The sequence below is a fragment of the Pinus tabuliformis genome, chromosome 9 (assembly GCF_031772625.1).
Source record: "Pinus tabuliformis cultivar Carrire ecotype Pingquan chromosome 9, CPIR1, whole genome shotgun sequence".
Classification (NCBI taxonomy): Eukaryota; Viridiplantae; Streptophyta; class Pinopsida; order Pinales; family Pinaceae; genus Pinus; species Pinus tabuliformis.
In genome coordinates, this window is record NC_142307.1 from 1,618,854,239 (window position 1) to 1,618,871,521 (window position 17,283).

At 37.8% G+C, this 17,283-nt stretch overlaps 1 protein-coding gene and 2 non-coding genes across 3 annotated transcripts; 1 reads left to right on the forward strand and 2 right to left on the reverse strand.

Annotated features, from left to right (window-relative positions):
• Nucleotides 1-688: 688 nt before the first annotated feature.
• On the forward strand, nucleotides 689-1,672 carry LOC149155002 (uncharacterized). Its single transcript, XM_089444284.1, has one exon. The coding sequence runs from the start codon at nucleotides 689-691 to the stop codon at nucleotides 1,670-1,672; it is 984 nt and encodes a 327-aa protein (XP_089300410.1).
• Nucleotides 1,673-6,275: 4,603 nt separating this feature from the next.
• On the reverse strand, nucleotides 6,276-6,359 carry TRNAL-CAA (transfer RNA leucine (anticodon CAA)). The gene has a single exon. It is a non-coding gene; the product is annotated as a tRNA-Leu (tRNA).
• A 6,508-nt stretch (nucleotides 6,360-12,867) lies between these two features.
• LOC149155004 (small nucleolar RNA Z103) lies at nucleotides 12,868-12,963 on the reverse strand. The gene has a single exon (XR_016263884.1). It is a non-coding gene; the product is annotated as a small nucleolar RNA Z103 (small nucleolar RNA).
• Between the last annotated feature and the right edge of the window lie 4,320 nt (nucleotides 12,964-17,283).

Sequence of the window (17,283 nt, forward strand, 5' to 3'; positions counted from 1 at the left end):
ATATTCCAGGGCCATCTCATCATCAACCCGCTCATCCTCATTTGCCTCATCAGCACCCTTCTTCAGCCTCTCAGCAGCAACCCCCTCTCATCCCTTCCTCAACCTCGTATCCTTCCATTCCCCCTTCATCAAATCCCTTCGCTTCACTTTCTGAAGATGATCCCGAACAGGACCCCCCCTCTTCGGATCATCACCCTCGCTCCTCTCCCCCTCAATCCTCTCAGCCTTCTCCTGACACTCACTCCATTAGGATCACCAGAAGTTCATCAAAGGAGCTTGGTGCACCCAATGACCTCCCCAAAAAGCATGGACCAGGCAGGAAAACGGCCAAGCAACATAGAGAAGAAAGTGCACAAAAAGATATAGCAATGGGATTCCAGACACCTATAGAATCCTACATCCTTGGACTCTCGGACAAGGAAATCAACACCAAAGGTAAAGAGAGGCGGGCACCTCTCCATATCTCCGGTAAACCATGATGAAGTTGCTATCCTGGAACAACAGGGGACTAGGGCACCCCTTCAAGAAAGCTGCCCTCAGGGAGTTAATTCAAAGTGAAAAGCCTGACATCATACTCATCCAAGAAACGAAGCTAGATCAAACTGAAATCAACAGACTCATCAATCAACAAAAGCAATACAGAGGCTGCACTAGTGAAGCCAGAGGAGCCTCGGGGGGCATACTAACGATGTGGGAAGATAGCAAATGGACATGCAGCTTCTCCAAAATCCATCAGAACTGGATAAGCATAAAACTGGAAAGTAAGATCAACGGAACAGAGGTCAAGATATACAATGTTTATTCACCAAACCAATACAGGGAAAAGGAAATCTGCTGGAATACTCTGAATACAAATATAGAAGAAGATCAAGATAGCAATATCATTCTTGCAGGGGATCTAAACCTGGTCATGCACTCTAATGAGAAAAGAGGCGGTAACTTTAGCTCAGACCCTTTCAGAAACAGGCTTGAACAACTTATGTATGAAAAGGATCTAGTAGACATCAAGCCCAAAAATAGAAGATATACATGGAGCAACAGGCGTCTAGGAGCAGGAAATATAATGGAAAGGCTTGACTGTTTCCTCGTCAACATCGCCTTCTTATCTACCTTTTCAACCGGTCAGTCAGATATCCTAAATACCTCCGCCTCGGACCATTACCCTATCACACTCACATTGCATAGAAACAGTCAGATGGGTCCTATTCCCTTCAGGTATTCTCCTTTATGGAACCGAATCCCAGCAGCAAGAGATGCGGTTTTGCAAGCGTGGACCCAGCACGTGGAGGGCTCACCGGCTTATATTTGGGAAACTAAGCTGAAGCAAACTAGGCAGGCCCTCAAAACATGGGCAAAGAGAAGCTACCAAGAACCTGAGCACGCTAAAAAAGACATAAAAAAGAGCCTGGAGACCGTTCAGCAAAATATTGAAGCTGATGGCCTTACACAGCAAGCAAAAGAAGATGAAGTTCGATTGTATACCCAGCTGAAACAAATAGCCAGAGAGGAGGAGATTAAATGGAGAATAAAATCAAGACAGTTGTGGCTTCGTGAAGGAGATAAGAATACCTCTTATTTTCATAAACAAGCCACAGTTAGGAAGGCAAGAAACACTGTGAGTGTAATTAAAGACAGTGAAGGGAAAAGCCATGAAACTCAAGATGCCATATAAGAAGCAGCAACAGCTCACTTCAAAACTCTACTATCTGAGGACAAGAGCGAGGAGGATTATTCAAGTCTTCTCCAACACATGACCAGAGATGTAACTCAAGAAATGAACAGCAATCTCATACAAGAGATAGAAGAGAATGAGGTTCAAAAAGCAATCTGGAGTCTCCATCCGGACAAAGCTCCAGGTCCTGATGGATTTCCTATAAGCTTTTATAGAGAATTCTGGCATTTAATCAAAAAAGGCCTTCTAAAGATGATTCGTTGGTCCCTACGGAAAGGTAAACTGGGAGGTTTCACCAACTCAACCTATCTAGCTCTAATCCCAAAAGAAAATAGGCCCTCCTCCTTCTCTCGATTTCGGCTTATATCACTCTGCAACTCAGCTTATAAAATCATCACCAAAATTCTTTCTTCTAGGCTAAAGTCTCATCTTCCCTTTTTAATCTCAGAAAATCAAGGAGGATTTCTAGCCAGTAGACACATCACAGATTCTATTCTTCTTGTGCAAGAAGCTATACATTCTAGCATAAGTCGAAAGGAGAAAGGTTTTGTTTTAAAACTTGACCTTGCAAATGCATTTGATAGGGTCAGACATTCTTTTCTCTTTGCAGTTTTACACAAAATGGGATTCAATGCCTCCTTCATAAACATGATCAAAGCCTGCATCTCAAACCCTTGGATCTCCCCCTTGGTAAATGGCCGTCTATGTGCTGCTTTCCAATCCTCCAGAGGACTAAGGCAAGGTTGCCCCCTGGCCCCCTACTTATTCATTCTTATGGCTGAGTCATTCAGCAAAGCATTGGATTATAACCGAAGAATTGGCATCATCACTGGTCTTCATTTTGAGCAAGGAACCAAGAGCATTAACCACTCCCAATTTGCAGATGACACCCTCTTGATGGGAGGTGCTTCGGTTACCATTGCAAGGCGTTTTAAAAAAATATTGGATCAATTTATGGAATACTCAGGAGGACAAGTTAACCAAGTTAAGAGCTGTGTCTATGGATGGAATGTTTCGAATCACACCATATACAGTATTGCCAACATTCTAGGAGTTTCATACAAGCTGGACTGGAGTCACTTCACTTATCTTGGGATGCTAGTTAGTATGGGGTCTTTGAAGATCGATACTTGGAATGGTATTCTTGATAAGATCAAAAGGAAGATTCAACAATGGGGATCTATGTGGCTGAACCCGGCAGGTTGCCTTGTACTCTTAAAATCAGGGCTAATCTCTTTACCCATCTATTGCTTCTCTCTGATCCAAGCACCAATGGCTTTCCATCATAAAATGGAGAAAGCTCTCAGACACTTCCTCTGGCAAGGAGGGAAGACGGAGAAAAAAAAATTCAACTTGGTTAATTGGAAGCAGGTTATTCAACCTCCCGAGAAAGGAGGACTTGGGATAAGAACTCCAAATCTGCTAAATTTAGCTCTAGGAGCAAAAATTGTGTGGAGACTAATAACAGGGGATTCAGCTTGGTGGAAAACAGTCCTTGAAGCCAAATATTTGAACAGCAATCGACATCAAATGTTGGATACCACTATTCCCAGCAGAGACAGCACCAACATCTGGAAATTGTGCAAGAAGATCATCCCCCATATGGCCCAACATATTTCAAAAATTCCTGGAGAAGGGGGCAGCATTAGCATCTCATCTAACAGAATTTTAGGCCACAGCCCTATAGGATCCAATCCTGAAGCAATTCCAGCGATCAATTGGCTCAATAACAAAGGAATCTGGAATTTAGCTCAAATAACACAGTGGGGAAATCAATCCCAAGCCTGGATAGGCTGGACCTTTCCGGACTTCCCCAGAGACCTTGAGCCAAGCTTCCTTACTCTAAAAAATCTATTGCATAATAAAGCCTCGGTACAAAAAGGGATTAAAGACAGCTACCGCTGGGACCCCTCAGGAACTCTTTACACAACCAAAGCAGGGTATCAGCAATTGTGTGACAGCACCTATCCACAGGCCATCTGGGTTCATTGGAAATTGGCATGGAAGGCGGAAGCCCCTCCTAAAGTAAAATTTTTCTTCTGGCTTCTGCTGAAAGGAAAGATCTTAACAGCAGAAAATCTTAAAAAAAGGGGCATATTGGGGCCCTCTAGGTGTCCAAATTGTTGCCAAGCTGAAGAAACAATGCAGCATCTGTTCCTGGACTGTCAAGTGGCTAAGAATTGTTGGAAAGATATGGCCTCAATAGGGGAGGTTGCATGGGAACCAAAGACATCTATAGCTGAAACAGTAATTAGTTGGAAGAAAATCTGCCCTTGGAGAGACAAGAAAGGAAAATTAACTCAGAGAATATGGAGCACAATACCATTAACCCTTGTCTGGAGCATATGGCTGGCCAGGAATAAAAAGGTTTTTCAAGATAAAGAATACAACTTAAGAGTAATATGCTACAAAGCCAAGAGTTTAGCTGTGGAAGCAATCATCACCCGCACTCAAGGCTCGATTGTGGCTTCTCAATACAGTGCAGAAGAAAGGAATCTGATCAATTATGGGAATGGAGGTCTCTTAAGTAACCCAGCAATGAGAACAGCAAAATTGCAGACGAAAGAGACCAGCAATGTCTGGAAACTGCGGCCCAAAGAAGAAGAATTTGCTCTATGGTTGAGCAACTGCAATAGGTATCAATTGTTTTTCGATGGGGCCTCAAAATCAAATCCTGGCAAAGCAGGGGCAGGAGGCCTGATTCGCAATGAAAATGGTGAGATAATTCTCCATTATGAATGGGGGTTGGGTGAGCTATCAAATAATAGGGCCGAGGGTCTGGCACTGTTTCAAGGTCTCACGCAACTGACAAAGCTAGGATTAAAACAGGTAACTATCTTCGGTGACTCGGCTATAATAATCCGACTCATGGTGAATAAGCAAACATCACCGAACACTCTACTACAACAAATAATCAGCAGGAATCAAATTCTTCAGAATATGTTGGAGGATGTCAACTACTACCACATTCTTCGTGGTCTCAACAAAGACGCGGACAGAAATGCCAACAAGGCTTGTGATCGCCCCAAAGGACACCTCAGCTGCAACAACATCCTGTCCACCTATCCATTACCATGATCATGTATTCAACCAAAGTCAAAGGCACCGTAACCAATAGAATCTGCAGGCACAGGGAAATCAGCAGAGTAGCGGACAACGATGTCAAGGAAGTAAGGATTTGTAGCAGTAGACAGATCAGGCAATCAAATCAACACCCTCCATTCAACTGTTCCCATGGTTCACACGATTGCAGTCAACCTTTTATGCGCAGAGCAGGCATGGTAGATGGGAAATTGTTCAGAAACTGGATAAAGAATCGTGCCCGAAGTGTGGGAATCAATCGAAGCTCAGGCAGAAATCGTCCCGCCAGACAGAGCACCTGCTTCAAATCAGATTCACCTTGGACCGCGTGGACCAATTTGGGAAACAGCAATCGGGATGAAGCCCGCTCTAATGGCACAGACGCGCTATTTATATCTAAACAGAGCTTCAGCTTTCGCCATTCTGGTGAGGCACTCTGTGTTCGCCCCTTTAGAGTTGCGCTTTTTGCTGAGATCTCTTCCGGGGAGTTAGTGAGTATTAAGAGTCATTCCCAAAGACTCTGTACCAGAGAGCCTTCAGCTGCAGAGAATAGAGAGTTTGTCCTTCAGAGTTACCACGTCCGAGAAGTGAACTCCATGGCACGAGCTGAGCAATGTTTCCATTGCCGTGACCTCCAGGCGGAGTTTGAAGAAGTGCGCGCTCAACAAAGGGCGCTAGAAGACCAAGTCCGCAGCATGGATGCTAGGCACGCAGACCAAATCCGGACTCTGGAAACCAAGTTTGACGAGCAGTATAGAATTCTTCATGACAAATACCCTGCTGAAATGAATTTCTTTCTTCATCGAGTTCACTCATTGCATGAGCAGTTCAACAACCTCAGTAACAGATGCGCTCATGCTGAAGAATCAATTACAGTCCTCAAGTATATGATGGAGAAAAAATTCAAAGAAGCTTCCTCCTCTTCCAGCGCCAAACCAAACGAGGTTGAACAAAACCCGGAGGACTCCACAGCGCGAAAGATCAGCCACATAGATATTGATTAATTATGTATTGCAGTTGCAAGTTTTGGTGTTTTCAGTTTGTCCGAATCTATAGTAGTAAAAGATGTTACATAGATAGAAGCAATAGGATCAGGACCAAGGAACATAACTGTTTTGTATTTCCTTGGGTCCGTAAAGCTCAAGAAGCACTTCATGTATGGCAAGATGCCTCTCTCTTTTTTCAATCTAATACATAGCAACCGAATTTGTCAAAAAAAAATAAAAAAATTAAGAACTTATTAAATAATAAATTTTAGAATTTATTAAATAATGACGAAAACAAAAGCCACAAATTATACCCTAGTAAAATTAAGAACTTATTAAATAATAAATTTTAGAATTTATTAAATAATGAGGAAAACAAAAGCCACAAATTATACCATAGTAAAATTAAGAACTTACTAAATAATAAATTATTAAATAATGACGAAAACAAAAGCCACAAATTATACCATAGTAAAATTAAGAACTTACTAAATAGTAAAATTAAGAACTTACTAAATAATAAATTAAAAGGTGATTGTCAGAAGTGGGATTTGAACCCACGCCCTCTTTCGAAGACCAGAACTTGAGTCTGGCGCCTTAGACCACTCGGCCATCCTGACGGATGATGAAATATCCTCTTCGTATTAATTTAATAACTATTTTCATATCAGAATCCTAAATTGTAAATCCACTTGACCATCTCAACAGATTCTTCATATAGGTAAGCAGAATAATATCAAATTATTTTATTTCAGTAAATAAAGCATTATAAATATGTTCACGAACATACAATAACTTATTTACTTATTAATTTTGGATAAAGATGGCAGCAATGCGAAATTCTCAAAGCAACCTCATTGCGAAGTGCGATGAGTGGGAAAATAATAACTTATGCATGCATTTAAATTTTTTATTTAAAAAGTGAAGTTTTTTTTTTAATTGTTAAATTAGCAATAAGGATAGTTATCATGAGTTATTATTCATTATTGTTATTTAAGGAAAATAGCGTCACTTGGAATTACCGTTAGTGGATTTTGAGCTATTAACTTATTTCTTTTCGAGCTTTTACCCAAACAAAAAAAAATTATAAAATACTAAAAAACTACTTATTTATTCTAATTTATTTTATTTAATTTTTTATTAGAAGAATTGGTAATTAAATTATTCACCACCATCACCAACTAAGTTAACTACTTTATATATATATATGTAAAATACTTAATCCCAAATATATTTTAATATAAAAATATTTTACATATTATAAATGTATTAGTTTAAGAAATTATGATTTGTAAGTATATATTTTATCTACATTGTTTAGAATTTGTTTATGTTTCATAAATATTTTTATATACATAATTGTAAGAATGTTGAGTAGTAATATTAATAAATTATCATATAAATGGATGAAATTAAAAATATATAAATTATTAATATAATAAAATTTTAAATAAAAAATATAATTTATTAATTCAATTTAAATTAGAAATTAGTGAAAATATTTATTAAATGTAAATTGAAATTAACATAAACCAACAAATTAATAAATAAATAAAATATTTTAAACTTAAATTAATTTATAATGTAATATGACAAGAGTATATTAAAAATTGTTCTTTAACTCAAACAATAACATAATTCAACTAATTTAATAATAATATGTTAAATTAAAGTTAGTATAAAAAAAATTAAAATCTTAAAAACTATTTCAAACCATCAAAATATAACATATTTTACTATTTATTATCATACACATGTACACTACCACTCTTCTCTAACCATTTAATCATTCTTAATATCTTTTAAGACATATTTTACTATTTATTATCATACAAATGTACACTGACACTCTTTCTCTAACCATTTAATTATTTTTATTATCTTTAAAATTTAATTATTTTTATTATCTTTAAGACATATTTTACTATTTATTATCATACACATGTAGACTACCGCTCTTTCTCCAACCATTTAATCATACTTATATCTTGACAGATTAAGAGCTAAAGAACAAACAAATTTCAAAAGAAATCAAGATTAAGAGATATAACACAAACAAATTTCAAAAGCAATCAAGATTAAGAGATATAGCACAAACAAATTTCAAAAGCAATCATGACACGTGTAACAAAATCTTAGCCATAACCTTTATCATTAAGGAGGCCAAAGCAAATGGAATTAAAGTTTATTGTCATTTTGTAAACTTTTACAAAGCATTTGAAAGATTGTCTCAACACTTACAAGATTCAAAAGTTTCTAGATCTTTCAAGAAACTTGTTTCATTGATGAATTGAAAATTATGTATTACATAAAGTTATTTTTTTCCTTTTAAGTATATATATTTATTTATTTTTCATAAATGACCATTTTTTTATCAAAATCAATAAAATAAATAAAATATTTTTCTACTCTATCAAATAAGTATAATATTCTTCTATTCCTTCCCATAAAATTTTAATTATAATTTATTAATGCATAACAATTACATACATTTGTTTGAATAAGATTAAGTGACTCGTTTAAATGCAAAGGAACCACACAACATAAATAAAACAAAATCAAACAAATAATCATTAATTCACCAATAATATTTCTAATCAAATTATTTGTTCCTAAAAATTAATTTGAGATATAGTTTATAAGTAATTAAAAAATTAATTGCTTTAGGAGGTGCTTTCAAGTTTAGTATAGAATAGATGTAGGCATAATTTAAGATTGTTTCTCAAAATATTCAAATTAAAACATATAAATATAAAATGTATAATGTAAAGAATTCTAAATAGTTCTACTAATAAAGAAAGAGATTCTAACACCCGGAAGAACCATAAAACCAAAAACTACAAAGAAGTTTTAGCAAAGTCTACAAACACCATGACCTACACGGAATTTCAACACTCCACGAATTCTATAGCCATAGAAATGTATACAGATGATCTTACAGTGTTACAATTATGTAAGCCTTGCACTTTGGAGGTTTAGAGATATAAAAATTTCATGACCTGAGCCGCTCTGATGGGTATGCCAAGAAGCAGATAAAATTAAGTGATTGGATACATGATGTTATTGCAAGTGATTTTTGGTTAGTTAAAAAAGTTAAAATATATCAGAGTAATTACTATAACTTTACATGGGATTATAATATTAACACCATATCATTGGGCACACATAAATTGTAGTTCAATTCTCTACGTTGTGAGTATTTTCTCTGGAAGTTTATGATTCAAATTTGGAATTGCAATGCGCGAGAAAGTGAGAGTGTTATGCCTGCATCCCTTATCTCCTTCCCTCTCTCTCCTTCGGGCTGATCCGATGACCCTTCTAGAACCTTCTCCCCGAGGGGGAGTGACCCCACCCCTCCTCTACATCATTCAGATCCAGTAGCCCTCGCATTCAAGAGCCTCATCAGTTCGCTTGGGCCTCTAGAAGAGTGACCTTCAATCTCCAAACTCGTTAAGAAGCTTGATTCAATGTCGGAAATAGAACTGCCTCCTAATTCCCTCTCAAAGCAACTCTTTATCTTGTCAAACTAGGGCTAGTTGGTCAATTCACAAGCCTTTGGCCATCTCCAAAAATAATTCACAAATGGATCAAGCGCAACTAGGATTCGAAAACCTAAGGACAAATCTCAATTTGTTTCTATGGAAGAAGGTATTTCACCTTTTACTTTGAATCCAAGGAAGATCAAAATCTGATCTTCAAGAATGGACCATACTTAATGGATACAAGAGGATTGTATTTAAATCGATGGACACCATATTTCAATCTTGAACTAGACATTCCAAGTGTAGTGTCGGTTTGGGTTTGTCTTCCCCACCTCCCTCTTCATTATTAGGGAGATGATTCAATAAGAGTTATCAGCAATGCAATTGAAAAATACATAGACAGAAGCGAGCCTAAAAACAACTTGCATGCATGCGCACGAATCTATGTAGAAGTCGATCTCAAAAAAGGGTTACTGGAGGAAGTAAAGATCAAGGTGGACAAGTGGACGCACATTCAGCAGCTCGACTACGAACAACTCCCTTTCAAATGTAAAGCATGCCACAAATAACGACATATTGCAAACATATGCTCAAAGCGTCCAATAGAAGAATCACAAGAGAATCAACAAGCCTAGTGGGAAATTGTTAAACACAAGAATTCAATCAACACCAACAAATCCTCCATGCATGCAACGCACCCTCCTACAGGCCCATTCTCATTTGATCCACTCCCCTCACTCCTAACCCCTTGCAAACCCATCCTCCCTCCAACAACCCCTTTGATTCCATAGACAATCTTGATCAAGATGATCCCCTGACAATCCCCTCAGAGCTCGAAGAGGGGGAGATCCATTAGGCAAAGGAGAACCCTCCTCTTCAAAACGTTGTTCCAAATCATCCCATCAATTCTTCTACTCCCTTGTCCTCCAAACCCCCATCCCATGATCTTCCTCCCCCCTATCCATACAATACCCATCCTAGATCTCCCCTTGTCTCTTTAAATCCCCTCCCATTCTATTTTGCAGGGATCTTAAACAAGATCCAAAAGAAATCTCAAAGGAAAATAAATAAGAAAATTAGAGATGAAGCGATGCAAAAAGACATGGCATTGGGAGTTCGACTGATGGACACATATCTAGACAAAGGAGTAGCAATGAAGGGCATGTAGACCCATGCAAGGAGAGATAAGGGCCCTGTCATCCCCTTGCAAGGTAAATAATGAATTTAGTCTCCTGGAATTGTAGAGCCTAAGGCGCACTTCCAAAATAAATGCAATCAAAGACCTCATCATATCAAAAAGCCCAACAATAATTCTACTCTGAGAGACCAAGTTAAGCAAGGAAGAAATGGCAGCAATAGTTAAAAGAACAAAGAATTTAACTAAAACAGCAATTAGCTCCAAAGGAGCATCAACAAGTGTGTGTACGATCTGGAATCAGACAATCATGGATCTAAACGAAGTCTTTAAAGATCAACATTGGATCAAAACTAACTTTCAAAGCACAGAGACTGAAAAAAAACTCGCAGCATATAATGCTTATGCCCCTGCACCCTACAAGAATAAACTACAATGCTAGCCATCATTAACAAACAAACTAGTAGAGGAAGATAGTCATAGCACTATAGTAGGAGGTGATTTTAACTAAGTTATAAACGCTAGAAAAAATAAAGTTGGATCCTATCTCCCACAAGCATGAGACAATCATCGCACAAAGAACAATCCAATGGAAATCACTCCAAAGAATGGTAAAAAAATATATGTAAGATAGTATGATGGTATAGTTTTAATGATAAATTAAAAAACACAGTTTGGACAAATTCTTATTTTATTTAGTATCACCTAATAAAATAAATAAATATTATTATATTATTTATTTATTATTATTAAAATATATTTTGAATGTGTAATATTACGTAGAATTAAAGTTTTACTTTTGCTATATTTTATAAGAAATTTGTTTTTTGAAAATAAAAGAAATTTAGTTATTGAAAAATAAAAATAAAAATCCCGGGGGCTATAGATTCAATTAGAACTGAATTCCTTGAATTAGATTCTCCTGTAATGAAAATCAAAAGCCACATCTATTCGACGAAAAAAAACGATTGGTACTGCACGAGGTCAACATAGATTTCACAAAACCTTTAAAGGTACTGCATGAGGTCAAGTTTCTTTGATACAGTCTATGAAGGCTCTCCTGAATGTGTGACCCTGTGAGGCTTCTCCCACAAGGTGGTAGGGCTAGATATATTCTTTTTTTATCACTCTCATTTTTCTGGTTGAGAATAAATAATAGAGCAGGACTGCAACAATTAACAAATAAAATGGTTGAATTTGGCTGAGAATAATCTTGTTCTCCCAGAATGTGTACAGGGCTGGAGCCATATTCTTTTTAGATCACTCATTTTTCTGGTTGACATAATTGATCAAGACTAGAACAAATAAGGTTCACATATTCAACATTGTTAATGAATTTAACAAACAGAAAATGTCATATTACAAATTTGGTCTTCGTTTGGATATTAAAATATTAAACATCTGCAAGTACTTGAAAATGCCAAGTTAATGAACTGAAAAACAGAAAATGTCATAGTACAAACTTGGTCTTCGTTTGGAGATTAAAAGGCCTATGTTCAAAGAGCTCAACTCGATTGTTTCTGTTTTGATGTTTTATTTGATAGATCTTGGATTTATGTATAAACACTAATTCTTATTTTGATGTTTGTCTCAAGTGTTAAGCATAAACATTAATGTTTGTTGTTGGGTAAATATAAATGCTATTTTTCTTGGGAGGGGCCGAGGGAAATTACGATATTCGTTTTTGTTTGGATTGATTTAATTCTGTATGGAATTTTATAGAATTTAAATCTTGTGTTCCTGAATGTGTTGGAATTCAACTTCACATCTAGATTGAATTCAAATTTTGCCGTTGTTTTATTGGTACTAGCATGACCAGCAACATATAAAACAAGGCAAAACTACATTAGTTGAAAACCATACAACAACCAACCACTAAAAATAAATAAAATAAATAAAAACTACCATGTTTTCCTCAGATTTCCGACAATCTATGCCGAACGTTCTCCCAAAGCCTCCGATTTATATTGTACACCCACCCTTGAAATCCTAACCGCGAGCACACATGTAAAAATATACCCAAATTGATTCCTTCAAGTTGAGAAATTTACCCAAAAAAATATACAAGATCAGCTGCAAAATATGTAAACATTATAACAAAACCACTCTAGGCTTGACATGAGCATAACAATGCCCCAGCGCAACCACTACCAAACTCGTGGTTGTTTGGACTAGATATGGAGCAGCCATCTTCTTAGTTGACATTTGCAACTAGATTTGAAGGTAAAAATGGTGCCTTTATTTTACAACACCGAATACCACCATGCCATTTTCAAAGGTTGAATATCAGAACCCATTATATAATCCGTAGCAACTGAAACTGAGCCCAATAAAAAGTGAAAACTGTTTGTTTCGAATTCTATCAGAAAGTTCAAAATCAGAAAACAGAAAAACACACAGAAAACCAGGGAAAATCTACCTATCAATATGGATACTTGCCCAAAATACCAAAACAGGGTGTTTCAGCAAAAGACCCACGATAAATACGAAGAATTAAATTAAGAGAGCGAGGGGGATCAGAATCGACTGGCTTGAGCTCCGAAGAGCAGAAAGCAGTGGTTAGAATCATTGTCGATCATATGGGGAAAGTTATATCATCATTTCCCCCTGCTCTTCTCTCTCTATGAACCCTTATTTTAATGTTACAAACACAGGAAAACAAAATCAGAACACCTTATTGTGTACGCACCATATCTCCCTATCCTATTAGGAAGCACATTGCAGTAATCCTACCGCTTACCATGCAACCATGCACCTCCTCACTCTGCTCCCCTTCTCTTTTCTCCTGCCTTGGGCCTATATATCCGAAGGCTAAGGCATTGAAAGGAAGCCCAAACTCTGATAAACCATCACCTTCTCTTTTCTCGGTCCATCTATATCCAAAGGCTGTTATAGAAAGTAACAACCCCTTCTCTTTTCTGGGGTCCTATATACCCCAAAGCTAGGGTATGGAAGGGAAGCCCATGCACACAAACCATTCCCTGCTCTGTTCTCCTGCATTGGGCCCTATATATCAGAAGTGTGTAAGGCGCTAGGGTATCGAAGGGAAGCCCATGCACACAAACCATTCCCTGCTCTCTTCTCCTGCATTGGGCCCTATATATCAGAAGTGTGTAAGGCGCTAGGGTATCGAAGGGAAGCCCATGCCCTGATAAATCACATTACATTCTCCTCTCGCGTCCGCTAAAGAAAACCCTAAAATTTCTTGTTCAATTCTCCTCTCGCGTCCGCTGAAAAAAACCCTACAATTTCTTGTTCAATTCTCCTCTCGCGTCCGCTAAAAAAACCCTAAAATTTCTTCTTCAATTCTCCTCTCGCGTCCACTCAAAAAAAAAACCCTACCACTCAAAAAAAACCCTAAAATTTCTTCTCCTCACTTGGGTACTATATATCATAAGTGTATAAGGCTGAAGCCCAAACGATTAGCCACATTAAATTCTCCTCTCCCGTCTGTTAAAAAACCTCCAAAATCGCGTATAAACAAAATAAAAATAAAAAGCTCTAAAATCAGTTTTATGGTCATCTATTCTAAAATCCCATTCGCTCAAAAAAAATTCTAAAATCTGTTCTATGGTTAGTGTAATTTCACGAGTTTAGATCTTTCTTAATTCCTGATTTATCAAGCTCTAAGAGGGATCAAATCTCTTGAGGTGCAAAACTTTTTTTTGAGTGCAAAATTTGAGGGAAAATTTACACTTCCAAATAATTGATCCCTCTCGAAACTTCATACATCAAGAATTAAGATGGATCTAGACTAATTTAATTATTAACAATTAATAATTATCAACCTAGATCTATCTTAACTCCGGATCTATCAAGCGCCGAGAGGGATCAAATCTCTTGAAGTGCAAACCTCTTTTTTTAGTGCAAAACTTGAGGAAAGGTTTGCACCTTAAGAGATTTGATCTCTCTTAGCGCTTGATAGATTCGGAGTTAAGATGGATCTACGTTGATTTCAGTGGTGTGTGGCGAAAGAAAATCTAACAAACAGATGATTGATTTTATCAATAATATGTAAAATCATCTAATATTAATATAATCATTTTAAATATGCTAAATATGTCTCAGATTAATTTGGGCATTTTAATTTTAATTTTAAATTTAATTTCAAATTTGCTTAGTTACCTCGGTGTGTTGAAATAATAAATATTGTGAATAATTTTAATGATGAAAAATGATGAAATACAATTTTTGAATGTAAAGTGATAATGTAATAGTGTTGAATGATAGAAACAATGAATAATAAGAATATAGTAAATTACAAATAGTCTTCATTGTGATTAATCTCAAACTATTTTCTTCTACTATTCTTATTGTCACCCTTATTACGTTTGTCATCTTTTCATATCGATTATATGAAAAGGACAGGTTAAATCGTAAAATATTTAAATCTTTAGCTCGAGATATTGTAGTAAACATCATACCTTGTCTCTCTTTCTCTCCAATATTAATAGGTTGAATTACTATAACACATAAATCAATGCACATTGTCAATAAATTTTTGTGGTTACACTTAAATCAATGCACAATATTAATCAATTAATGTACCATCATACATTCAATTACATCAAATCAGAAATCAACATCTACTCTGAAATCAATGCATCTAATGCAAGAAATCAAATAAGATTAGAAAACAACATTTACACTGGAAACAATGCATCTAATGCAAGCAATCAAATACGATTAGAAATCAACATTTACACTCAAATCAATGCATCTAATGCAAGTAAGCAAATAGGTTTATAAACTAACATCTACACTGAAATAAAGGCATCTCGAGCTCCTCTGTCCAACTCATCTAAGAGCATGAGTATCATTGTCTTCAATGTGGTCGGACAAGAAATGTACTTACGGATGATGTCTGCACTGATAGGAAGTTTGGGCTGGTGGTGGTGTGCATCAACTCGTCGAAGTACGAGTCAAGCTCCTGTCGGTCCTGTTTCTTTGTCTTCGATCGCGCGGGTGTGCAATATAACATCCATGCTCTTGAATACTTGTGCATGGGAAGCCTATATGCTAGTGATGAGTTGCGGTAGGTCTTCGTAGTTCCAGATATGACTCTGGGTACATGTTTGCAGCTCGACCGCATCGACCTTCATCATCTTTGGCAAGTGAAGTGGGGCTCCCTTGTACTTCATTGTCCATACTTGCATGTTATCAACAACAACATGTATGTTCTTAAAGATGTGTGCTCTTCTCGCACATCGTTGTTGCCACCCGTGGAGATGGACGACTGCTTGGTGCACGGTACCAAACTTGGAGTACATTGCTTGCATAACTATATCAAGGGACAATACTTCATCTAGTATTGCCTTCTTCAGTTCAGCTCGAGCGGACATTGTCATCAATTCTCCTCCTTGCTTGGCCACCTATAGTTCCTTTGCCATTTGCTCATTCTCAGCTATGAGGAAACGAACACTTACGCTAGTGGCTTCGGCATAGACTCTAGTTGCATCGGCTAAAGCAACTCGATGCTCGTGCACATCATTCACGATCACTTTTTCTTCAACTTGTGTACAGGATGTTTGGTCCTCTGGAGTTGGTACTCTCTGAAACTACACAACTCTGTGATGAGATTCATCAAAGGAGATGTTGTGCATCTCTGCTTCTGGTTGACCACCAAGGATCTCAGTGCCTCCTTGGTCATTCGAGACTTGCTCATCATCAGGATGCAATGAAGCGGGTGAGTCAACCTCTTTGTGGTGAGGCATGAGGTTGGTGTCCTGTTCCAACTCCTGTTGCTCCATGTCTGCATCCAACTGTTCAAGTGCTTGTTCTATCTCATGAGAAAAGTCTTGCCCCTGTGATGGTTCACCCTGTTTGCCTGATGCCAGCTGTTTAGATGAATCAACTACTTATACGAGCGTTGCTTCGTCTGTCTGCACGTGATGCACCCCCTGCTGAATCTGTTGCTACTGCGCTTCCTTCTCCTGTTGGCGCAGCTCTTGTTCTTTTCAGAGTTTCTCCCTCAGCTCATGCAACTCCTTCTCTGATTCTTCCATTCTCTTCTTATCCCTATGCGTTCGCGCGATTCGCTTGTCGCGCTGCTGCCTCTTTTCCTGAATATCTATAGCTGCTTGTTCTACAAGTGGATCTGCTCGAAACTTGTAGCTTTGCTCCTCCTCCATGTGGTCGACAATCTTCCTCTTCCCTTTTTTGTGCATAGGTATGCTTGGATCTACTACCTCTGTTGTTGCTGCTTCTATTGGTGCTCTCCATGATGCTACTTCACGCTGCTTTGATAACCACCCTACGGTGAAGTCGACCGGTTTATTGGGTCTGGAGGAATTGTAGCAGTACCTCCATGAGTCCTCCTCGGCCCAATGACATGCCCCATGGATCCAGTTGAACTGAACTCTTGTGCAATGATCCTTCACAATGCAATGTGGGTCATATGGGTTGAAGCTTCAGAGGTCAAAAGGATACTTCCTCATCTATTCTGCTTCGACATCCGCTTGCTTGATACTTCGGATCTCATATAACCCAATTTGCAATGGAAGAGCGGGTCAAGGTGCCTTCTTCTTCCGTTGTAGTCTAGTTGTCAATCCTACCGAGATGTGGTATGCTACTTCCTGCATGACAAGCACGTCCAAGGTGAACTTTGGCAGAACATGCGGAGACTTCTCCGCACTGAACACTCGGATGAACGTGCCAGATGGTGAGGCATACCAATCTGCAATGCCTAGCAATGCCTTCATTTCTTCCTCTGACATGCAGGGTGGATCTTGTTTGAATATCAACCTGTACCGTGGAGTGACAAAATGGTCGGAAAATCATATGATCACTCCTCTGAAGTTGCATTCAGACAACAGCTTGAAATACGTGTTCACAACAGTCTCCGTCGGTGACCATGCCCACTCCAAGCTTGGGAACTCATGTCGGGCACATACTGCATCTAGAATGTAAGCAGACATATAAATCTCT